The sequence below is a fragment of the Schistocerca serialis genome, chromosome 11 (assembly GCF_023864345.2).
Source record: "Schistocerca serialis cubense isolate TAMUIC-IGC-003099 chromosome 11, iqSchSeri2.2, whole genome shotgun sequence".
In the NCBI taxonomy this organism is placed as follows: Eukaryota; Metazoa; Arthropoda; class Insecta; order Orthoptera; family Acrididae; genus Schistocerca; species Schistocerca serialis.
The window spans coordinates 162,884,822-162,911,881 of record NC_064648.1 but is presented as its reverse complement, the minus strand read 5'-3'; the positions used below and the strand labels follow the sequence as shown (position 1 = coordinate 162,911,881).

The window sequence follows — 27,060 nt, the reverse complement described above, 5'->3', positions numbered from 1 at the left end:
GCCACAAGGACGTCATTTGCGACCGTCAAGACAGGAACTGGTGAGTGGACCTTAGTGCCAGATAGCCGGCGCAGGCTACCCCAGACAACAGAAGAAGGAGTAAAACTGTTGAATGTGCTTGTGAAAGCAGCCCAGCTGGCTTTCTTGCTTTCTTTAATAATACGACGACACTGGGCACGTAATCGTTTATAATTGATAGAATTCGCCACTGTAGGGTGGCGTTTAAAGGTGCGTAAAGCACGTCGACGAGCACGTAAAGCGTCTCTACATGCTGCGGTCCACCAGGGGACCGGTACGCGACGTGGAGAAGAAGTAGGGTGAGGGATGGAATATTCAGCAGCAGCAAGAATGACTTCCGTGAGGTGTGCGACCTGACGATCGCAGCTTGTGAAGGTTTGATCCTGAAAGGTCGCCCTGGAAGAGAAGAGCCCCCAGTCTGCCTTGGAGATGGTCCAACTAGAGGAGCACGGAGAGGGGGTATGCTGCAGGAGATGGGTAACACACGGGAAGTGGTCGCTCGAATATGTATCAGAAAGTGCATACCACTCAAACCGGGGTGCAAGTTGGGGAGTACATATAGAGAGGTCTAAATGGGAATAGGTGTGAGATGTGTCTGAAAGAAAAGTAGGGGCGCCAGTATTGAGGCAGACAAGATTGAGCTGGCTGAAAAGGTCTGCTAACAGGGAGCACCTCGGGCAGGATGCTGGAGAGCCCCAAAGGGGATGGTGGGCATTGAAATCTCCAGTTAACAAAAATGGTGCAGGTAGCTGAGCAATAAGTTGCATCATGTCTGCCCTGGTAACGGCAGATGACGATGGAGTGTAAATGGTACAAATGGAAAATGGAAAAGTGGGGAGAGTAATGCGGATGGCAACTGCCTGCAGGCCGGTGTGCAACGTGATGGGATCGTAGTAAGTATCATCCCGGACCAGCAACATAACCCCTCCATGACCCGGGATACTTACCACAGGGGGTAGGTCAAAACGCACAGAGGTGTAGTGTGCCAAGGCAATTTGATCGCATGGGTGTAGCTTCGTTTCCTGGAGGGCTACGACGAGCGGACGGTGCAAGCGGAGCAGCAACATCAAGTCCTCTCGGTTGGAGCGAATGCTGCGAATATTCCATTGAATAAGTGCCATCGTAAGAAGAAAAGGAAGATGAAAGAAGGGGTCACCTCGAAGGCCGCTGATGGCCTGGCTTCGAGCGAGCACTGCCGCCGCTATCAGTAGGCGGACAGTCATCGTCCATTGGGTCTATAGGTTCATCGGCCATCTTGGGAAGATGGCCGGGAGGGGGAGCTTCCTCCGCTGGTGAACGGCCAGATGTTCGGCTACCAGCGGTGCGGCCAGGCGAAACGGATGACGGCCTGGGGCGGCAACCGATGGGTGGCGCAGGAGAAGAAATGCGCCGTGGCGGAGAAGGAGAACTGTGCTTCCTATGAGCCTTCTTGGAAGGACGTTTGGTGGAAGTACCGGTCGAAGGCTGGGAGGTCGAGGTACGTAGGAAGTCTGCACAGGACGGTTCCTTCTTGAAGGCCCGTGCATCTGACTTCTGGGTCTTCGTCTTAGCAGAAGCTGATGAAGAGGCTGGTGTCTGTGGGGTGATGGGAGGAAGAGGAGACGTCGACCGCGCGATCTTAGCACTGGCCGAACGGACGACCGTGGTGCTGAAGGTCAGATCGCATGTCTGGGTTGCCACCTCCCTGGTAGTCCGAGGAGAGGCGAGGACAGTACTGGATTTCCCCGCTGGGAGCAGCGTGGGCTTCCTACTAGCCAATAGCTTGCGAGCAGCCGAGGTGGACACTTTCTCTTTGACCCGAATTTCTTGGATACAGTGTTCTTCCTTATAGACAGGACAGTCGCGGGAGGATGCGGCATGGTCACCCTGACAGTTCACACAACGAGGAGACGGAGGTTGACAGTCACCCTCATGGGCATCCCTGCCACAAGTGACACATTTAGCCGCATTGGAACAAGACTGTCGAGTGTGATTGAAACACTGACACTGGTAGCAGCGCGTAGGTGTCGGGACATAGGGGCGAACAGAAATAACCTGGTAGCCTGCCTTGATGCGCGATGGCAGCTTAACACTATCTAAGGTCAAGAAAATTGTCCGGGTCGGTACAAGGTCGTTGTTGACCTTTTTCATGACCCTATGGACAGCCGTCACACCCTGCTCAGCGAGGAAAGATTGAATCTCCTCGTCAGTCAATCCGTCGAGGGAGCTAGTATAGACTACACCACGAGACGAATTCAAAGTTCGGTGAGCCTCCACCCGGACAGGGAACGTGTACAGGAGTGTGGCCCGAAGCAGTTTTTGTGCCTGAAAGGCACTCTCAGTTTCTAGTAATAAGGTACCGTTACGCAACCTGGTACAAGATTTGACAGATCCGGCTATGGCATCTACGCCCTTCTGGATAATGAAAGGGTTGACAGAGGAAAAATCCTTTCCGTCCTCAGATTGAGAAACGACGAGGAACTGTGGGGCAGGCGGTAGTACTTTTGTCACTGGTGGCTGGTCATGTTTCCGTTTTTGGGCAGAAGTCGAGAGAGATGGAGTGAAATCCATTGCGGAGGAATCCCCCATGATTGCAAACGTCTCCGATGGCGCGCTCCTTCCTTGTGGGGACCCTCTCAGAGGGCACTCCTGCCTTAGGTGAATGTTTACACCTCAGGTCACACCTCCCGAGAAACAGACGGAGGGACCAATCGGCATGGTCAGAAGGTATCAGCTCAGGCAATCACCCCTCCACGGGCCTGGCCTTTACCAGGGGGTACGCGCGTGCCTTACATGTCTACCCAGGGCGGGGAATTACGCGTTACCCCGTCACCGGCTACGCGTGGGTCGGCCTTCAGGCGCGCTCAGGGAGGAAGGAAGAGAGGAAAAAGGAGAGAGAGAGAGAGAGAGAGAGAGAGAGAGAGAGAGAGAGAGAGAGAGAGAGAGAGAGAGAGAGGAGAGGGAGAGGGAGAGAGAGAGAGAGGACAGACTGTCTCAAACGCCGAGGTGGAGACCAGGGAAGGCAAGGAGAAGAAGGCAATGAGAAGGCAAGGAGAAGAAGGCAATGAGAAGGCAAGGAGAAGAAGGCAATAAGAAGGCAAGGAGATTTTGCAGGGGAAAGAGTAAGGACGACAGTGAGGTGGAGAAGAGGAAAGAAAGGAACCAACCAAAGGAAGGAAGAAACGAGAAGTGAAAAAGCAAAATGACCGCAAATAGTGGTCGTGGAACCGTCCGTCTCCGGACGCAGGCGCTAACTACCCCCCTTGAGGGGGAGGGACTCCTTTTAGTCGCCTCTTACGACATGCAGGAATACCGCGGGCCTATTCTAATCCCCGGACCCACAGGGGGGAAGTAAGAATGGTAGCCAAGGTAAAGAAGAGAGAGCCTTGTAGAGACATCTTTAGAAAATATAAAATTCTTACGGTGTACTATATGTATATACTGCAGACAGTCATGTTCGTGAAACAAAATCCTGAATTTAATATGAGAAACAGTAACGTACACAACTACACAGGGAAGGGAAAATTTTCATAGAATTGTGACCAATAAAAAGGCAACTGACCACAGCCCACACAGAATGGGAGCAATTTTCTACAATGCACTACCCTGTGAACTCAAGAAAGTAAATTTAAATATGCTAAAGAGTAGACTGAAGCAATTATTAATAGAGAAGTGTTGTTACTCTATAGAGGACTAAGTTGTAGTGCCATCTTGGAAAACGGTGTATATGGACTATGTCTCCGATCTATCAGTGGTATGAAAGAATGTAATTATACATTGTATTGTATTATGCGTACTGTACTGTTATAAATATTAGCTAAATTGTGTTACACTATAGAAGAATCTACTTGTCATGCCCTTTTGAAAGATAATGTGTACAGACATGTGTCTGATCCATATGTTGTTATGAAAGAATGTAAATATTTTACTGTATATGTGTAATGTAATCTAAATTTTCCTGACAATGTCCGAAAACTGTTATATGGACAGAAAAAAAAATAAATAAATAAAAAACTGGGTTTGATGACTAATTCATCAATGCACATAAGTAGTTCATTAATTTTACTTCTAAGCCCCCAAATATTTTGATGCACTAAAGGTAGTTGGCATTTCATATTTACCGAGACGAAATCGGGTGGAAATAAAATTTCTGCCGATTGCTGTAAATTTTTAACCTACAGCTGTGTTCACTGATCCAATGTGCCAAGATTATGCTGTTTGATTTCTTTATCAAACTGAAGGTTTGTTTCAATCATAACTTCTCCAGTGTCAGTTCCTGTACCAACCTGTCTTTACGAGGTTCCTTTAGGAGATGGGGGTCATATTTGTCTGCAGCTGCCAATAGTTGTACCACAGACACGTAACGGACAAGGTGGTTCACAGCGGTGGTCTCTATGTCCAGTATGTGGACACAGTCACTGGCAGTTTCTGCTGTATCATGCCACACCAGCACAGCTGTGACAACAGAGTTTCTGGCAGCCAGTATTACACCGTGTGCCTCTACTTTACCACCTCCGGTACACAGCACTAACATCGGCACCTGTGCCCCACGCGAGGAGCTCCGACACCGCACCGATCGAGTTCCCTTTCCTCTCTGCCACACTCTGGCACCTGAAATTAGAAGGGGAAAAGAAAAAGACACATTAAAAGCTGGCCAACTTCCGATACAGTCACTTCACACTACTCGGTACAGCCACCAACTTTATTTACGATGATTACACTTCAATTTTACCTGCACCACATATGATATTCTTCGTACGAGTAAAATTGAAGTCACAAAGCAAATTACACAGGTCCTGATGATTCTGGAGCTAGATGACAATCCACTGTAAAGTCCACTGTCACCACAAATCTAAAAATCCTCCAGTTGTACAAGAAAGGTAAATGTACATACCATATTCAACATGTATAATTCTCCGGCTTCAGGCACAAGCAGTTCAGAATGTCATTAAACAAGAAATGGAAACAGCAAAGCAAATAAAACTGACACAAAGAAAATAGCTCGGCCAAAAACAGTGAAAATTCAAATGACTGGCCAAAAAAGACACGATTACTTCAACATGGTGGCAAGCAATGGACCCAGTAATAAACTGACAATTGCAGATGTGTTGATGCATTAGTATTACTTTTAACACAGGGTATGCACTGTGAACAGTTAATCTCAAAATGACATTGAGCAACTAAAGTATTGCAGTTCTGACGGTCGTAATGGGGTTCGTAGCAGATTTAAAATGTTGTGGAGGTTGCTAGGACTAATGTTAAGGTGTGTCCAGTATGACTGTAGGCATAACTAACAGGCCGTAGTATCATGTAATGACAGCCACCTATAAATCTTTTGAAAAGATTGTTCGAGAACGGCCTGCGGTAGAACACACACTCATTCATCGAGCAGAAACTTAATTGTCTGGCTCTCGTACAGCATTCTTCACACCCATTCGTAATGGTAGACATGGAAAATAAATGTTATATTAACAACTTGTCGTATTTCGTGTAAATCAATATGTCAAGAAATTAAGAATCAGAAACAGGGTCCCCAACATTACATGTGAGCTAAGCAAGTCTATTTTATGGGAACAGCATTGCAGGTCTACACTGATCTGGAGTCTGCACAAACTTACCAAGCACTTTTGTACAGGCTGTTCCAAACTTAGATACATCTCTGTTCCCATCACATTTACTCCGTAATGCTGTTTGTTACCAGTGACAATAAGTTTCTGCTTAACAATGATGGTTGAAATCACAGTGCAAGACAATTTCCACGGAGGCTGTGCCTGTTTCTAATGTTCACAGTGCAGTTATGTACTGTGCAGAAAGACCTCAGACACACTCCCATCACACATAAAGCAATTTGGAATCCCTACCGGTTCAGACGAACACCAGATACGTGCCTCGTCACTCTTCACACAAATTACCCAAATATCTAGAGTCAGGGACTGGAAAGTTCTGTTAGCTGCACGGCAAGTAGCAGTGTTCACTGTAAACCTCTCAACCAGTAACAACGTATTGTGGGAAGGACCGTTTACTGATACAGGTACATACATACTTCAATGAATACCATTGTAATGAAGTAAACACTAAGCCGCCAACAGCACATAAACGGCTGCTATTTAACGGAAGTGAGCAGACAACAGTAGCAGCTTTCTGTCCAGTTCACCCATTCAAATTTAGTCGGCATACTGCGAATAGTGAGTGTTAGCTGCCAGGATAGCCGAGAGCGCTAACGCACTGCTTCCCGGACTCTGGTAGGCGCGCCGGCCCCGGATCGAATCCGCCCGGCAGATTAACGACGATAGCCGGTGTGCCGGTCAGCCTGGATGTAGTTTTTAGGCGGTTTCCCATATCCTCCTACGTGAATACTGGGCCGGTCCCCACGTCCCACCTCAGTTACACGACCCGCAAACATTTGAAACATTCACACTATTTCACGATTTACACTAGAACCAGACAGCCGGGGCCCACTAATTCCGTCCCGTGCGGTACGGGGTGGCAGCAGGGAGGGCATCCGGCCCCCCTTAACCGTGCCAAATCCGTACTTAACCCTGCCGACCGGTAGAGAAAGAAAGAAGAAAGACTGCGAGTAGTGAGTGTGCAGTACACACTCAACTTTCTATTATTTGCTTGTCATATTACTATATACAATGGGAATTGACAGACTTTGAATGTGGAGGGGTAGTCAGAGCTAGAGAGCCTGTATATGGAGGAGGATGCTAAGTTCACCGGACTTGGATACGATGTGACGTCATTATGACGTATACATGCTACATCGAAAACGATAGAAACCGTATATCGACTATTCGACCTTTGTGAACTTTCGAGAGATTGTGACAGGGTAGCGCTGTACTCTGCGCCATTCGTTTAAATGTGTTTTGCGTTCCTTGCGTTTAAATCGTGTACTGTACTGTGTTTGTGTCCTGTGTGTTGTTTTTCGTTTGCTCGTCTCTAATTATGTGTTCAGCATTCGAGAGACTAATGAGAGGAAAGCTTACCACCATGGAATGCTTTGACAGTATCATACCACCATGGAATGCTTTGACACTGCATTCAATCATTTCATACGTCAATCAGAACTAGACACTAACCTTTGGTTAAGATTACATTGAGAAATCCACTTCCCCTCGTATTTCATCTCCGGTCAACGATTTTTATTCAACAATGCCTCATTTTAAGTTCGAAATTCAATCATTCTACACATCAGTCATTATTGGACACTAAGGTACCTGTCTCTGCGGTCCGAGTGTAGAATTACTTGGAATTATGGTTGATAAAAGACTATCTTGGGATGGACATATAAATTACTTAGCTAACAAACTTGCAAGAGTTCTCTTTCAGCTATATAAATTAAGAAAAAAAAGTCAGTAAGAGTATGCTGCTACAATCTAATATGTACTGACAAGACCACTTGTATGAAACCATACTAAAATGTTGATAGTAAATAAATATTATTTTCGGCGTAAGCATTCAATACAACAATCACACAATATAATCTGGTCGGGTCATAAGAAGACTTCACTTTTTTACGTGTTTTCAAGGCCACAGTCAGGAATATTTCTATTAGTATCCAGCTCTTTTATTTTGGCGAAATACATATACGCTGCCACACTGAGCTGTTTTCAGAATCGCACGTGTCAAAACAAACCACTAGCTGATGACAGTTTAGAATCTCGAATGTTCGTAAAAGTCGATAGGTGTGTTAATCGACTAAAGCGTGTATACATCATAATGACATCACATCATATCCAGGTTGGGTGAACTTAGCATCCTCCATATATGGAGAGAGTGGCCAACCCATGGAGGTAAGAATAGAGGGAGACGCCGTGACGTCACAGCTGCGAAGCCATGTGAAGCCGAGGGTAGCCATCTCAATCTGACCAAAACATTGCTGCTGTAAGCTTGTGTGCATAGGCTTGTCGCTCGCTTTTGGAAGGATTTTGCACTATTATGGTGACTTGTGTGATGTTCGGATGTACGAATCGTTCTGATTGCGATGCGAAATCGAAGGGAATAACACTTCATGTGTAAGTTGTCTCGTTAAGTGTGATTTTACAACTTCATTGTGAATGAACGTGTGCTACATCGGTACTTGTACTATAGCGTGTTTTTCTCCTGTATGATTTTAGATTTCCTAAAAATGAAAGTCGGAAAGCTCTGTGGGAGAATGCTGTGAGGAGGAAGAATTGGCGTGCGTCTAAATGGAGCACTATATGTTCTCAGCATTTCCGAGAAGAGGACACAGACCGAACTTCCCTTTCAACAGTAAGTCTCCGAGAAAATGCTGTACCATCAGTTTTCCCTACACACCCAAAACATTTGCAAAAGGTATGTTAATTCAAAGAATTAAATTCTTAGTTTTCAAGTTCATGTTTCAGTATAATACGTACGTATCGTCGATAATCCAAGTGTTGAGTAACTCACTTTGTCTTCATCATGTACCAAATTAAAAGCTAACACTACATTAACTGGCGTAAAGTATTGGCCTAAACAGGACACTGTGTAGATTTGCCATTCTGTGTACCGTATTTCAGTAAATATTGGTGGTAATGAACAGTGTTTCCCAGCAGTGTAACGTAACTGAAATGTCCCAGTACGTATTACAAACAAGATGTATTTATGGGGCTTTGGAGGGAGGGTATAGCTAACTTAGTTTTCAGTTTCTATTATTTAGTTTGTGATACCCGTTTATTACTGAATTAACAAAATTGTATCGTTTACATTGAAGACTAGCTATTCGTAATATTACATTAAAAACTATTTTTAATCAGAAGAAACGCGGAATTTCGCCTTTACGAGATTTTATTTTAAACAAAAACTTTGAAACAACCAATCTGATGACGTTACATGCGTATATGGTGCAATTAGAGACTGTAATAGACGCACCGCTATAGCACACTGGCAATGTGTTGGTCAGAGTGTCATGGCAGCGAGCCACGCCCCCATGGCTTCAAAACTTAGTACGGCTGGGATATGTAGCGCCATCTTATTCTTACCTCCATGGGCCAACCAGACAATACGGCGGCCATTTTTCTGCCAAACTGCGGGTGGGACTTTTGAATGACCAGTAGTGGAGTACTGGAGTACACACTCACCGAATCAAAAGCACAAGACAAAGACAATATGGTGAAATCATTCGTTAAATGCCTTTCTTTACAGCTATAATGTACTCGTAGTAGCCAACTACGTACAGCACAGGAAAATTTGATACAGTGGCTGTAAAAATTATTCGTTACTTGCATTTATCTCCATTAAAATACGTTTACTGGACATATTGCAATGAAAGTAACGTAAATAAAAAATATAGTGTATAGCATTTGTTTTGTATTGGAAGTGCATAATGCTAACGATTTAACGTACCTGTATTACGCCAGATGAATTAAAAGTCGTAAGCAGTTGTTTACTTGTGACATGCAAAAAGTGCAAGACGTATTAGCACTTCTTGTCACGTCTTCAAACTTTTTGCATGTCACAAGTGAACAACTGGAATGCCTCTCTTAGATAACAAACGAAAAAGATTACAAAAATCAGGTAATGTTAAATGTAGGCTACTGTAATAGCGACCAAATATAACAAGAAAACTACTGTATCCTTCTACCCCACAGTAAGTGGGCCTATTAAAAACTGTCTTCAAGAGTACCTACAATTATTTACTACGAATAATGTTTCAGCAACCACAACTACTGCGGAAAACGTGCTTACAACTTGCCTGCGTCAACAGTCAGGCGATAATACCGAAACCAAAATAATGCCTAGTGTTCTGATCCGGAACGAAATAAAGTTTGACGCTATAAAGTCGAATGAGCAGGGCACAACAATTACAGGAACTTTCTGTTTCCAGCAAGGACTGTCAGATATTGGCTTCAGAAAAGCTTGTGATGCTACCAGTATGCACGCAAATGCTAATTACGTACTAAAAAGGATATACAACTAAATCGAACATGCATGCACAGCACTTAACAAGTCTCTCAATAATTCAAATACCTTTTAATCGTTTCCAAAAGTCCTCTGAACTTCAATTCAACTCAAAAGCACGGCGAACGTAGGAAGTGCGAGAGACGTTTGGCAGAAAAATGGTGCCAAAACTAATCAACCAATCACGGGCAACTTCACCTATGGTCACTATCTCCCTATACAGGCTCTATAGTCAGAGCTAGACAAGTGGAACATTCTATTTTCGATATTGTTAAGTAATTACATATTCTGAGATCTACAGTGTCGAGATTATCAAGTTTCTGGCATTACCGCTATCAGAGACAACACAGCAGCCAACGGATTTCACTTAGTAACTGAGAGCAGTGGCATTTGTGTACAGTTGTCAATAGTAACAGACAAGCTACACCACGTGAAATAACTGCAGGAGCCAATACGGAACATATGACGGAACACATCCGTTATGACAGTCCTGCGAAATTTGGCATTAATGGGCACAGCAGCAAACAACCGACACGAGTTCCTTTGCTGACAGCGTGACGTTGCCTGCAGCACTTCTGCTGGGCTCGTGTCCGTATCGGTTGGACCCTAGACTGGCGGACTAGCCTGGTCAGACGGGTCCAGATTTCTGTTGGTAAAAGCTGACTGTAGGGTTCGAATGTGGCACACACCCCACGAAGCCGTGGACCCGAGCAACCTGGTGGTGGCTGCATAGTGGTGTGAGCTGTATTTTCATAAGATGGAAACCGATCATTAAAAATACTTATCTTTGGCTACTTAGATCATTGCAGCCATTTGTGGACTTCATCAGAGTTGCCCCAAGTGAAATTCCCTTATATTTCCCCGACTTCCACACAAGTTTTAGCATTTTCCCCTGACAAATTTTGAGATTTCAATGGTAAGTAAGGACATGTTGGCAAAAAGTTTAAGGACTTCTGTATTTCTCCTCCAAAAATCTTAAGTACGAACATCAAAATCTTTTGTAATGAACTACTTTTAGATGCAGAAAGCAAGCCAAATGGTGTCCTAGTGTCATTAAGACCACTATTATTTTATTTCAGTAACATGAAATACATTTGGTGACAAAAATAAGCATTTCCTTGGAATTGCAAGACAGATTTAAAATACCTTCACTGATTTCAGAAAGAACCTCACGTGTCTAAAGAAGTGTATAAGATGGAGAAGAGTTGTGTAAACTAACAATTGTCAGGTATTACACGCTGTGTTACGTCTATTATTTTACAGGGATTGTGCGATTCTTTCGAGAAATAAATGAGTAAACAGCATACAAACTTCCAGTGACTGCCACATTCTTTTTCTTACCATCCATATTTTCTAATATTTAAACTACTTTTGAGGTGCCAAAATGTACTATAATAAATAGAATATCTACGAAACACTGCACTGTACAATGCACTCTGAGTGAGAGAGCCTCAATTCCCGAAATCCATCGCCCGCGGCCTCCGGCCTGCCGAGGAGCACCGCAGTTCTACGTCCACGGATGAACCACGAAAATCCACCACATTATGCCACACACGAACAGACCCAGCCTGTGCGTAGATCGGCGAGACCAGATCCGACAGCCAGGGCTCGCACATTACGGGGAAACGGTGGGCTTCAGAGCGGCAGCCCCGATCCGTTAGAGATACCCACAGAAACGGCCTGCAGTTTTGGCCCGTTGTCAAAGTCGACTCGTGTGGCCAACTATTCACACATCACAGACACCGTGTCGAAGTGAGACTGCAGTGATCAACCCGTGCAGCAGAACTTGCACAAATACTCAGAATCAGTACTAATGAGGATAGGGGGAACTCACCGAAAGACGACTGCTGAGCCGCTTACAGTCACGTACAAAAGACAACCACACCCTCTCAACTAAATTTCTGACCGTATACTTTGTCAGAAATGAGAGCGCACACACATTCAGACAACTCGTGTACGCACGACCGCCGTCTCTGGCCCCCGCGTCAACAATCTCTGAGAATCGGATCCAAACGAAGCACTCCTCACGCTTCCCTGCCTCTCGTCAGCAGCTGCTAGGCTAGTGGCAAGAAGTGGTGCTATCGCTGATTGCAAGCCGAGGGGAGTGGTACGAAGGGAAGAAGCCGTAAGAACTAGGGAGAAGGGAAGTGGCACCCAGCCAGTGACAATGCTTGGTATCTCAGTAAACAAATCATTTCATCTACTGAGACAAAAACTAAATTTTCCAGCGTTTTTTTTTCAGATTTAACTCATTTTCCTGACATTTGAAATTCCCTGATTTCCAGAACTTGTGGTAACCCTGTTCACAGTCCCAAACAATGGTCGTATTTTTATGGATGACAATGCATCATGTCATCAGGCTACAATTGTTATGGACAATCCGAGGAAATAATTTGACCATTCAAACTGTCCAGTATGAATCCCATCAGAGATTTATGGAATCTAATCGAAAGGTCAGTTCGTGCACAATCCTGCAACAAAAACACTTTCACAATAATGGACAGCAATAGAGGCAGCACAGTTTAATATTTCTACAGGGGACTTTGAACGACTTGTCCAGACAACGCCACTTCGAGTTGCTGCAACTGTGCTCGGCAAAAGGTCCGACACGATATTAGGTGGTGTCCCACGACCGGCCTCCGTATATGCTTTCACTATTGTTACATCTCGAAAGGTTTTCCATCTTGGTAAATTATACAAACCACACATGCATGAATTCCATTTATAATACAATTTGCATTACAAATAAACTGCACAATACGAAGTAAATTGTAGAATATTTTGATTCCTGTCAAACACACACAGCTCAACAACGAACTATACTACACACTTGGGATGTCTACAAAGCTCTACGCCTAACTGGTACTGGAGAGGAGAATACTGTATCTCACCTCACACAAACTAGTCGATTGTAAAACTTAACATCCGGTCTGTCAATCTTGAATAACACAACTCAGAATGGAACGAAATTTTAACAGTTACAGGTAACTTAATTGTATCAGATTCGACTGATATATCCCGAATATTATAAAAGGAGCACAACCAACATGTTTAAGAGAGCCATATTCTCAACCAGCAAGCACATGAATTGTTCTAACAAAGTGAACATAAAGTCAATAAAATGTCCTCTTGTACCTTGGACCCAGTAAAACCTCTCTATACTCGCGTAACCAAAGTGATGCGATGTACTACAGTAGACTGCGACAAATTGTATTTGTATAGACCAGTAACAAACAGGGAGATGTGAAGAAACATTGCCTGCAAAAAGTGGGAATGACCTCCACAGACAGTAGCCTGCGCCAGAGACTACCTGGTTTGTGTTTACGGTACACAGTGGATAACTGAATAACATAGGGGGTACTGAATTTAATTCACAAAAGGAAAAACACACAGAAATAGAGCACATGAAAGGGAAAAAAGACAGAAAATGCAAAACAACTAAGAAGGAATTGCTAGAGGACAGATGCAATTGTGTAGAAACATGCTTGTCTAGGAAAATGATAAATTACACCTACAGAAATCTGAAAGATCCCAAAAATTGCAAAATTGAGAAAATAGAAGCATCTGTATAAATATTAAGAGCTCAGATGGCAAATCATTACCAGTCAAAGAGGGGAAGACTGGTCATTGCAGGGCATATATACACAGTTTATGTCAGGAGACAAAACTACAAGATAATACTGTTAACCCAAAAGAGGAAGTAGGTAAGCATGAAGGAGGAACCTTGATACTTCAAGAATTTCACAGAGCACTGGAAGACCTAGGCTGAAGTAAGTGCGCTGGAGTAGATGACGTCCCCTCTGAATTACTGGCAGCCTTAGGAAAACCAGTGAGATAGCAAACTGCAACGAAAATGGTTCATATGTCTCTCAGCACTATGGGACTTAACATCTGAGGTCATCAGTCCCCTACAACATAGAACTACTTAAAGCTAACTAACCTAAGGACATCGCACACATCTGTGCCCGTGGCAGGATTCGAACCTGTGACCGTAGCAGCAGCGCGGTTTCGGACTGAAGCACCTAGAACTGCTTGGTCACAGCAGCCGGCTAGCAAGCTGGAACAATTCCATCTGTTATGACTTCAGCTCCTGAGAATATCTGGATTTTTTCCCCCTTTGTGTATTTCTCAAATTTTGTGCTTTCTCTAAATAGTATATATGTGCAAGGTGTTCAGATTCTCCAAAACATCAAATCATTTACCTCTTAGATTCATTGTTCAAAATATTATTTACAATGTGCTTATCCTAATACTGGTCGTAGCTTTACTGAGACCTCAGTTAAACGCAGATGAAAATTCTAATACATAACATAAGAAAACAAACTAACGTATTCCTGGGCACAGTGATAACATTAGGTATAAGGACTAGTGGTTCAACTTCTAAATAATGTTTTCCATATTCTGACAGACTCATTAATTCACAAGATATTCTATCTCAGAAATAGCTGCATCTTCACTTGCAGACATTGCCTCGGGGCTTATAAAACTCCAACCTCTGTCGTAATTTCTTTAGGCCAGAATTTTATGCACCGGATCACATACTTCGTTAATTGATACATTAAGATCCCTAAACTGCCATATTTTTCATAATTTAAACTGCTGTCAGTTGTTATAGCCCATTGTTTTCTTCAATCTAAAGATTGGTTTGATGCAGCTCTCCATGCTACTCTATCCTGTGCAAGCCCCTCCATCTCTGAGTAATTACTACACCCTACACTATTTTCAATCTGCTTAATGTATTTGTCACTTTGTCTCCCTCCACAATTTTTACCCTCCATGCTTCCCTTCAGTACTAAATTGGTGATCCCTTGATGCCTCAGAATGTTCGTACCAACTTATCCCTTCTTCTAGTCAATCTGTGCCACAAATTCCTCTTCTCCCCAATTCTATTCAGTACTTCCTCATTAGTTATGTAATCTACCCATCTAATCTTCAACATTCTTCTGTAGCATAACATTTCGAAAGCTTCTTTCTCTTCTTGTCTATACTGTTTATCGTCCATGTTTCACATCCATACATGGCTACACTCCATACAAATACTTTCAGAACTCATTGACAAATTTTGCTTCTTCAGAAACGCTTTCCTTGCTATCACCAGTCAACATTTTAAATCCTCTCTACTTCAAACATCAGTTATTTTACTGCCCAACTCATTTCCTACTCTAATTCCTTCAGCATCGCCTGATTTAATTGATCTACATTCCATTATCCTCATTTTGCTTTCAAGCCCCTGTCCATTCCCTTCTACTGCTCTTCCGAGTCCTTTGCTGTCTGACAGAATTACTATGTCATTGGCAAACCTCAAGGTTTTTATTTCTTTCCCTGGATTTTTATTCCTACTCCAATTTGTTTGTTCTTTTACTGCTTTTCTAATGTACAGATTGAACAACATTGGGGATAGTCTACAACCCTGTCTGACTCCCTTTTCAATCACTGCTACCATTTCGCTCCTTGTATTTTACCCTTGCCACCTTCAGAATTTTAAAGAGAGTATTCCAGTCAGCATTGTCAAAAGCTTCCTCTAAGTCTGCAAATGCTATAGACATAGGTTTGCCTTCCCTTAACTCCTACAGTAAGTCATGGGGTCAGTATTGTCTCACATGTTCCTACATTCCTATAGAATCCAAACTGATCTTCCCCGAGGTCAGCGTCTACCAGTTTTTCCATTGGTCTAAAGAATTCATGTTAGTATTTTTCAACTGTGACTTATTAAACTGATAATACATTACTTTTCACACCTTTCAGCACCTGCTTTCTTTAGAATTTGAATTATAGTTTTCTTGAAGTCTGAGGGTATTTCGTCTGTCTCTTACATCTTGCCCACCACATGGAAGAGTTTGGTCATGGCTGGCTCTCCCAAGGCTATCAATAGTTCTAACGGAATTTTGTCTCCTCCCAGTGCCCAGGGAAGAATTGCTGTTTAAATGACTGAGTGTGGTGCAATTAGATGTCTTCACTGTCCCCACAGCACGGATATGCAGGGGGCTGAGGAATCTATATTCTCAGTTTAGGACTCATTAATGAAACACTGTTTCCAAAGTTAGTAATTTTTCTACTACTGTGGTGTTTAGATTTTAATATCCCTGAAAATTTAGGTCAAAAATTACTTGAAATTTTCGGGTCTATGTGCGTTTTACTGAACAAAGTCACTTCAGCATTAGAGCACAAAACAATTCCTCTTGCATACACACAAAATACTATAATTTTGTGCTTCCTTCCAAAAGCTGAAAAACATTAAACAAGTTTAGACCTTCAAATATTCTCAGAAAACTATTCAGAAAATGTAGAGTTTCTCTGTGTAGCAGACCACTAGTTCACAGATGAAGTTGCCTACTTTTCCCTTCCAGGCTGCCGCTGTGTTAATTATTTTTGCTGAACTACCAAAAAGGGAGGTGGGTGGCTAATAACTGAAGATTTACACCTCAAAGTATCATGATATTTTTCTATGTGGTGACTTAGCAGATTTTTTTTTGTGTCCTCAAATGTGCAGAAACGGAGCACTAAGCAAGAAAAATAACTGCTACTAGTTCCTCTGCTATCAGCAGATTTTCATAATCGTTAGATATTTTATGTAATTGTGTCAAATAACAATATGTTGACACACATACTAGTATGTATAAAAAAAAATTATGCATCAGTAGGCAACTGGAACAATATTCCAACTTTCACACATTCACCCCCTAACACTTTACAGTACCTGGGCTGTTGACAGTAAAGCCGGATTCACATGCAACACAAGTGTAGAGACAGCTAGTGACATATAGCACTTGCAAGTGGAAACTCCCACTTTGTGGTGTAACTTTTCTTGTGCCACAAAAATTTCAACTTGGTAGTACATTGTTACCCCAACTTCCTTCTACCACTGGTCCCTGGAGGCTGTACTTCAAAACAAGCTTTGTTACAGTTTTCAGTTTTCATGGAACAATTATGAAGTACTTCATTTGACTTCAATGTTTTCCCATTTTATTACTGAAAAAAATGTTAGAGAACAGTGGCCAGTAGGTACGCTTTCACAGCTTCTGGAACAAGAACAGCAGCACAGAAGAGAGAGAGAGAGAGAGAGAGAGAGAGAGAGAGAGAGAGAGAGAGAGAGAGAGAGAGTGTGTGTGTATGTGTGTGTGTGTGTGTGTGTGTGTGTGTGTGTGTGCACGCACGCGCACGGGAGGGTGGGCATCTGCGATATTTGCATAAGTTGTGGATTATTTGTGTGAAATATCTGCTGTTACACTAAATATTAATTACTTGAAATGCTCACATCAACAAATGAATTAAGATCCTAAATTCTTGGAAGAGTGCCATGTCTGCAGATATTTACATGCCAGATGTTCATTATGTTGCCACAGCAGACAGCATTCTAATTTTCAAGCATTACTTTTATAAAAAATGTTTGGGGCTCCTGACTTATTTCTGAATGAAATTGTTTCTGGATCTAACATTTGGGTTTGTCTTCCATGTATTTACCGTAAATTGTCACAACTATAATGTCATGACATGCACTGTAAGTTTAATATCGATCCATATGATTTCAGTTGGCAACAGTGTAATATTTTGAATCAGGTTTACATATTCACAGCATCAATGCAAGAAATACACTAAAAAGGATCACAAATTTGTTGCAAAAATAATAAAATACAATTATTTGTATGCACTAGAACTAGACAATAAGTTATTTCAGGACAATTTCAAAATTTATAAAAAAAAAAAATTGGTAAGGATCTGCGAAGCCAAGAAACTGCACAACTGGAAATTTAAATTTATTTCTGGAGAAGAATACTAAGTCATGTGATAAACTACTGCCAATCTATAAATAACCAACAAACACCATTCTGTAAATATAACAAAAACAAACCTAGAAATAGCATAAAGCCTAGAGAGAAGGTGCCAGATAGGTGTGGAAATGTCTTGTCATAGAAAAACATTGTTTTCCACAGAAAGCAGATCAGTAAAAGAACCATTTATTCTGCTAAAGCTGTCAACAAATTTTAAGAAAAAATACATTTTTGCACTGCTGATCACATTCAACTGTTTACTCATCCTTAAATGGACACTAACATGTGTTCACATGTTTAGTATTACACGGTCTTACAATGCACCATAAAAACAAATGAGACATCACAGAACACTGAGCATCAATTTTATAAACCACACTAAAAACCATTCAGCCTGACGTGGACATTCTTTTATCTAGATTCACAGTGAAGAACGGTTCATTTTACCTGATTAATAAAAACCAAATTTCTTTAGCAAACAGACAAAATTAACTTCAATGTTCTGCACGATGATTAATGTTTGATTTGCAAATATGGTGGAAATAAAATAAAACCACAGAACAAATTAGTAGTCAAGCACAATTACCCCAGTCACAGAAGACCATTGTTTTCATTTGAAGTGAAGCTCTACAGAAAATAAAAACAGAAAACAGCAACATCACAAAATCAAGGTAAGCCCGAGCTCACACGCTCACGCAACTCAGCAGACAAACTGCAATTCTACATATGTTAACTCTTAACTAGGCACGTACATACAAACGAGAATTTCACTGTACAAAATGTATGCGCCACAGCCTGTCTTTCTCTTAGGCCTCGATGTATGTAAATTACATAACTGGCCAGTAGCAACCTTACGTCTTTTCAGATGTACGATATTGGTGAAGTGCTTGTTACATTTAAACATTTGTTTGGTGTTAGCTGACACAGGATATGGGATGTTAGGATAGACTAGCACGGAGAGTTGCATCAAACCAGTCTATGGATCTGAAGACACACATCTCGCTCCAGCAGTTAATGCAGCACATTTTACATCATCACAGACTGCCATAGCTTTGGGATAACACTTGCTGAACTGACACGCATCACATATTCGCCTATAATTCTCGAATCGAGAACTTCGCAACATATCTGCTACACTTTGGCACAATCACCATAAATCCAACCCCCATTCCCTATCTCCAATAGCACAATTTACTACAATCACCAAAAATTTAAATCGTCTAACAAGTAGACGTAACGGTGGACAAGGAATACCATATCCTGCACTATAGCGCATTTAAAATTAGTTGCAGCTTGACATTTGGCTGACCAGGGGGGACACGACGCCGTTGTCCAGGTAACACCAATGACGAGGCGGCTTTCCCTGCCGTGCCGGCAGCAGTCCAGCTGGTAAAGTGCCCCTGTTGCCGAACCACAAGTAAAAAGTACCGCATGGCATCACACAGTAGATGCATCAGTGTCAGCTCTTGTTAAGTCTTATTTTATGGCACTGAAATGTTCTGTAGTCATGTATTCTGAAGAAGTGTTTTGTATTTAAATGATTGATAAATGGACACTCTAGCTGCAAAGAGGCATTGATATATTTCATTGGGGACATGTTGAAAAATGTGTGCCCCGACCGGGACTCGAACCCGGGATCTCCCGCTTACATGGCAGACGCAGTGGTGTGGACATGTTGGGAATGTGGGTCTCACGGGGGCGTGCAAGGGACAAGTCCCTGCAGGTGCACTATCCTCTGTGCCCTCGGCGGCTCAGGTGGATAGAGCGTCTGCCATGTAAGCGGGAGATCCCGGGTTCGAGTTCCAGTCGGGGCACACATTTTTCAACATGTCCCCAATGAAGTACATGAACACCTCTTTGCAGCTAGGGTGTCCATTTAATCATCATTTCATTCTAGGAAAGCTGCAAGGTCATCAACGGTAACTTCTTTCGGGAACAGATACTAGCATCATATATATGTTTTGTATTCATGTTGTATTAACAGCAACAGTGCAATACATCTGAATAAGAGATTCGCAACAAAAGTGTCATCCAGGGTCACTGTTCACTGGCTAGAAAACATTGTGCTGTAAAACATTCTTCAGAATTTGAAAATAGTAATGGACAGAATGCCATACCACACTGTTGTGATGCATAAATCTCCAACAACGCAGTGGAGGGAAGGGATGTTTTGCTCTGTGTACAAAGAAATGTTGCCCGAGATAAAGTTGAACCTAACATGCATAAAGCAAAGTTAATGGAACTTTTGGAAATACAGAAGCGTCCGATCTTACCCGTCGGCTTTGACCCATGACGTCACAAATGTAGCGGAAACGACTATAAACGACAATTCCAATATGGCGGATATAAAAACATCGCATACGTATTATCCAATATGGGGGATATAAAAACATCGCATACGTATTATAAACACTGAAATACACAAGTTTCACAAAAAGCCTAATGACTAACGGGACAAGCGTGGGAAATTGGGGGTTTTTGGGTGGGGACAAACTAAATATACACAAATGTAGCCACCGACCGCCATACAAAACCACGCAAAACAACGAAATAAATCAACATCACAAAACTGACCAAATACCAAAAAACACATTCCTATCCAGAATCGGACACTTCCCTTGACCTATGTAGCTCAACAGAACCTACCGATCACATCCTCCAATACAAAAAAAAAAAACGAACACTTCCCTTACACCTACATACATCTACAACAGCTCCCAATCACATAAATTACGATCGAACAAAGATAATAATAAACAAGTGGTACTCGAGGCCAGGCAGGGGGGGGGGGGGGCGGGGCCCCCTCTTACCCCCCCCCCCCCCGCCAAAAAAAAAAACCTCCCAACCTAACCTCGTATTCAGGGCTACGCTACAGATCAATGTGTAGGTCCCTAACGTCACGGGTCAAAGCCGACGCGTGAGATCGGATGTTTCTGTTAACACAAAACACACATCAAAAACAAAAAAAAAACGGAACTTACGTCAAAAAAGTTCCAGCCCCACAAACTAGATTGGCCACCACAATCACACACAAATGCACCCTAACTAACCACCTCCGGCCTATACATTTTACCCACAGCCCTTAAAAAAACCCGAAAAATGCAATAGGCCTCTGGGACACTCTTCCGCCAACAGTACTCATCTAAATGAGACTGAAGGTTGGAAGAGCGCCTCTTCCCCCTCCCAAGAACTGACTTAACCGCCCCCCACATCCCCTCAATTGTGTTAGTGCAAGCCCCAGTATCATAATTCTTAAATTCTAGACTGTGGTTCACTACTAAATGATTAAATCCCCTGTCACCCAACCCCCTATAAGAAGAAAAAGCATCAGAAACTATTGTGGACCCGGGCTCTACATACTCCTCAATTAACCCCACTAATTCAGCCTTCGACCTCCCCTCCACAACCCTAAAAACACATTCAGTACCCCCACCCCCGTGAACAACAGCCCCCCACACCCAAAGACCAGCCACAGACTTCCCCCTCCCATACTTCCTTTTACCAAACTGCGACTCGTCCGCCTCCACAAGCACCCCATGCCCACCCAACTTACCCCTGTACTTAATAAATTCCGAACACACTTCACGACAGAAGGAATACCAGTCTAAAACAGTCCTCTCACTCACACCAGTCTCAAACGCGCAAAAACTCTGTGGGCATCTATAACAAAAATAATATGTAATAAGCACAATCTCACGCATGCCCAATCTAGACTTCTCGAACCAGGTACCACGCCTTATAGAACGCCATACGCCATCTTTCCGGCAACACCACATGTATCCGTCGCTGGTCCGAGAGGCCGGAACTTTAACCAATTTAATCGCCTCAAGGCAAAGAGAACACTTAACAACTTCGGCGATTAAACCGAATAGTTGTAAGAACTTGATAAGTTCTAACGCTGTCTCGCCCATCATCGCCCTCAACCGAACACTATTAAGGCGGTCTTTCATATCCATTCCTAAACAAAAAACCACAACCAAATACACTCAATAACAAACTCACCCGACATACAGCAATGAGCATTAAATTAAAACAAACGAAAACCATGAACACACCACCAGAGAGCACCACAAACAAAAACAAGACTAAACTCCGCGCCGTAATGACGTCACACACCACAACACGCTTACGTCACGGGTCAAAGCAGACGAGTAAGATCGGAGGTTTCTGTTGACCCGAACTTTTAGTGCAGTGTAAGTCAAAACTTCACACTACCAGATCGACGAACTGGCTAAACGTGAGGGGCTTAGTTTAATCAGGCACCCTCCGTATCGTGCCCATTTAAATCCGACAGAGTATATGGGCCTAGGTGAAAAGTACACTGGCAAAAAGCAACAGGAAGTGTACACTCACAGATTGAAATGCTGACAAAAGAAGCCACTGCAAGAGTTACACAACAGGACCGGTCTTGAGTTGTCAGCCATACCAAGAAGGTAGTTGAGGGAACACTGATTCATGAAGGACTGTGGCAAGCTTCGAGGAATATGTAACTTCCCTTTTTGCCCTGTTAAAATCTGCTTCTTTTGTCAAAACATACCAGAATGTAGAAATATTCATGTCACTAACTTTCAAACGCATTTGAAATTGTGACAGAATCCTGAGGTAGTGGATTATTAAACTAACAACTGAGTGCGCGTCAGGTCAATAGTTAATGAAACAGCCCATCCTCAGTATAAAAATAAACAGTAACCTCTTCAGATATACTGCTGCAAAAACCACAGCAGTTCTCGTTTCACCAGCTATCAATGGCCCTAAGTAATTACATTAAATCACTTAAAAATCTGTAGTCACTTTAATATCGTGGTAGATATGGATGTTTCGCATATTAATCATATGGCAAAACACTCATCTTTGCATGCTGTCATTTGCCAAAATCTTGTTTCGATATCTCAATCTATTTATGAGATACGAGGAATTTGTGAATATTTCATTCTACTTTTTTCCACCGACACCTGAGTTCGTGACTGAGTACTTTACATACATTGCATTTCCAGACAGCTTTCCTTCAAAATTTAAGAAATAATTCAATATATTGTCAACATTTAATACGTAGCAACACGCAACCTAACACACACAAAAAACAATTTCATTGCGGCACCTATTTTTTGCTGCAAACTAAGGATTTCTCTCAGGAGTTTACCTACTATGGACATAGCACAATAATTATGCCACCAACAAAATGATAGGGGGTTCACCATGAAGCCGACGAATTAAACTACAAGATATGCGAGAATCAGTTTTTTGTTACAGAATAGTTTCTTTAAATTAATTTTAGAAAAATTGCAGATCCATCGGTTTGCTGTTCACACAGTCAAGCGAGTCTTGCCAGGTTCCACATTGAGAAGGCCTGACAATATACTGTTGTCACCTGTCGATGCGCACTGCACATGCTGGCAAATGCGCTTCCCTCCACTCACTCTGTACTGAACTGTCAAAAGCTGCAACTCATTTTAAACGCACTATAACTCTTCCCCACATAACAACAAACTGACTGCAGACAATCACTTAACAGCCTCATACCAGCAACACAATGCTAGCAGCTGGTATCACCTGCAATGTGTCAATGTCTCAGCTCCAACAAATGAGCCATTTACCAACCAATTTCAATAAGTATTTCTACCAACACCATTACATCGAGGTCTACAGTGAACAGCTACATTGACCAATAGTGGCAATGGCAGTTGATCTATGGATATCAAACAATGACAAAAGAGGGAAATTTATTAATCTTATTCTGAGACGCAGATCCTGCTAACTAAATATCGACTATATTAGGGAATACATGGTTGATTAATTCCAAATGTTTTACATATATGTGTCCACAATTCTTGTTACATTACAATTCCTGCTTAACTTCAAGCAGGACCTACTTACATTTGCACTTTCCAGTCTGTTACCTCATGTTACTATATCAATAGCAGAACATAGCAGGGACATTTGGTTCCCACAAGAGTTGTGAATCTTAGTAGAGTGACATTATATCAGGCGAAAAGGGATTCGAGTAGACTGTAGCCTACCTGTAGAATATGTACCATTTTTATACTACCTGAACAACTACGAATTTCAACAAAGTTCTCACTACAAGAAACCATACTGAAACAAAACCTAGCACACATGGGTGATTTGTCAAACTGCTTCTGAATACAGATCCATCGTAGCAAACTGTATCCAATTATACAATGCCATCATGTGTCAGCTGCTTCAATACAGTCTGCAAATAATGATGCAGAGCTTTCAGCATGTGACCTACAGTGTGACACTGCCGCCTCCTGCCGCCCCCCCCCCCCCCAAAATCCAGCAACACCGCACCCAGAAACATTCGTGGTAGTAATAGTACTAGTAGTAACAGACTAATCTGTATTCTAGCCAAATGTTTTTGGTGCCATATTTAACACATTTTTCATTACAAAAGAGTAAATTGTAAATTCAGAAAACCCGTATTAAACACTGGATACGGCCTGACGAATATTTTTACGCATAACACGTACACACACTGCACAAACTACAAAAATTCAAGCGAGCCCGTTACATAACATTTACTATTATTGTCTGTTTTATGAAACCAAAACTATTTATGAAAGCAATGCCTAACTGTAAACGCATTACAGCTACCTTCATTCTGTACATGAATAAATGAATTCTTAATCTTTGCGAAAATCCGCCTAGTTCACATATTCAACCTCATCTCCGCTTAAGCGAATTTGAAGACCACATGCTGTTCGAAACCACTTGGCTGCAAAATTAATGCTGCCGATTACAAAGTTGCAAGGAAGGCCAACAAAATGAATAAATGAATTCTTAATCTTTGCGAAAATCCGCCTAGTTCACATATTCAACCTCATCTCCGCTTAAGCGAATTTGAAGACCACATGCTGTTCGAAACCACTTGGCTGCAAAATTAATGCTGCCGATTACAAAGTTGCAAGGAAGGCCAACAAAATAACTATTGTTACCTACAAAAAATTTGCATCAATATTACCTTTTCCGTATCCTACTATTAGGACGCACAGCTTCCTTGTGCTGACATACATCACATCATCTATAGTAACTACTACGAGCTACAAAGCGCAAACACACTGTCTCGTTAGCTGTACCATAATCTTGCAGCGGACGAATCTATAATGTACTTCATGCAGAATACTAAAGTAAGTTCTCGCATCAGAGACAAATCCTTTGTAGTACGACTACAAAAATTAGGACTCAACAGTTTCAATGGCTGACGAACTCAACCACCAGACAAATGAACGGCAAACAGTAGCTTCTTTTCGGCTACTCAAACCGAGTACCAGAAGACAAATGAACACCGATGACTACGAAATACAGGCGTCTAAAGCTAGCGAAATGAGGGATGCTCAACTACCGGACCTACCGATAGATGGCTCTACCAGCTGATTACTGTCGTCTGTATTGCCCGCCATATTCGAATTTGGCAAGAAGTTTCTCTCGGTATGTACGGTGTATAAGGAATTACGGATTATCGAAATGGTGATTTCTTGTTCCGCTTTCAATTGTACGAAGCGATGGAGTAAGGAGAGTGACTTACCATTTCACAGGTAATACGACTACCGATACAATACGATAAAAATACAGACTTAGTGCGTTTGCTAATTCGATGTTTTTGAACAGGTTTCCTCTAAAGCACCCAGAGCTACTAAAGACGTGGATTACTTCCGTGAAGCAGAAAGATTTTAATCCTACGTCTTGCAGTTCTCTTTGCGGAAACCGTTTCCGACAAGATGATTACGTAGTGAGCCCTGGAACGTGGAAGAAACGTTTCAAACCCGAAGCAGTGCCATCAGTTTCCGACACATTTGATGCACCAAATAAACAGCCACGACGACATGTTAGCATTTTGAGTGACAACGATGATTCTGCATTTGAGGTAACTAATTACTTTCCTTGCTGTGTGTGCGCTTTTTACTTTTGTGAATTTATTTCGTACGCTACATAGGTCTAAGCAATGTTGTAATACAGGTCCATATTTTTGTTTTTAGCGTCCTGTCATGGAATCCGTGCTCGATTTGCCCAATGCAGACGCTACTGATTGCGTGGAGAATGTTGTCAATGAGAATTCTTCCGTGGAAAGCATGTCCCACTTATCCAATGCAGAAGCTGCGAATTGTGTCGAAAACTATACTAACAAGGATGTTTTCACACCCCCAACGTTTTCTTATAATATTTTTTCATCAAACCTTGAGTTATTTCAATCGTATATAACGAAATTATTTACTTATTTAGAGTGCAGTTGGTTCTTCAGTAATTGATTGTGGTATACAGTCGAAAGTATAAATGGAAGACAAGGCGACCGAAACTTGCATTTTTTTTTCTCAGACATTGTGCAGGAATTAAAACGTAAACTGAAGTGTGTCCGTGAAAAAATTCGAAGAAGAAAGTGTTTTCCGTGGATGACATCATAAGTTCATTGAAGGAGAAGGGGCATCTTCCTGAGAAGTTACATAACTTCCTCAATCATCAGAAAGGAACACAAGTGGAATTAGTGTGCAATTTAGTGAACAACTCTCTCTCATCAAAGGGTAATAGATACACAACAAATGTGAAAATGTTTGTGATGACTGTGTACTTTTATTCACCAGCAGCATATGAATACCTGAATTAATGCCTCTGCCCCATTGATTTCAAAATGGGTGGCAAGTGTAGACTGTGAACCTGGCTTCTTAAAAGATGTTTTCAAGTACATTGTAAGGGACCAGTTCAGCGATTCATGTCTAATTGTAGACAGTGTGGCAATTAGGAAGCAAGTAGTTTGGGACCAAGGAACTAAGCAGTACACAGGTATTTTAGACTTTGGTGGGGAAGTGCCTCAGTAAAAGAAGTAATGGAGCCATCTGAGGCTCTGGTTCTCATGCTTGTCTCTATTAAAGGCAAATTTAAATGCCTGATTGCATATTTCTTTATCAACGGTGTACAGGCAAATAATCAGGCCACACTGATAAAATCTGCTTTAGAGAGGCTGCATAGTTCTGGCATTAGGGTTTGGTGTGTTACATGCGATGGCTGTAAGGTAAATATAAGCACTTTACGTTCACTTCGCTGTACTTTAAATTTTTACAAGGGTGATTTTAAAAGCTACTTTCCTCATCCTGTGGAAAAATACAATGTTTAGTGTATCTTGGACATGTGCCATATGATTAAGTTTGCCAGAAATGCTCTAGCAGAAGTATCTGCTATTGAGTCTCCAACTGGCATTATTAGATGGCATTTCATTGAGCAGTTGAACAAGGTACAACAAGAAGAAGGTATGACATTTGCCAACAAACTATCAGGACAACATATAAGTAGTGTAAATAGAAAAATGAATGTTTCATTAGCTGCACAGACTTTGAGTTCAAGTGTGGCAGATAGTATAGAGTTTTTGAGGAGGGTTTGTGAT

At 42.1% G+C, this 27,060-nt stretch overlaps 1 protein-coding gene across 1 annotated transcript in view; it reads right to left on the bottom strand.

Moving 5' to 3' along the window:
- LOC126427061 (uncharacterized) overlaps window positions 1-24,942 on the bottom strand; it is a 54,392-nt gene extending 29,450 nt beyond the window's left edge. The window contains exons 1-2 of the mRNA XM_050089240.1: window positions 24,649-24,942; window positions 4,284-4,608 (exon numbers count right to left, since the gene is read on the bottom strand). Of these exons, the coding sequence (XP_049945197.1) occupies window positions 4,284-4,608; window positions 24,649-24,700 (377 nt within the window). The 5' untranslated portion in view covers window positions 24,701-24,942. The remainder of the gene's footprint in view (window positions 1-4,283; window positions 4,609-24,648) is intronic.
- Window positions 24,943-27,060: the final 2,118 nt, after the last annotated feature.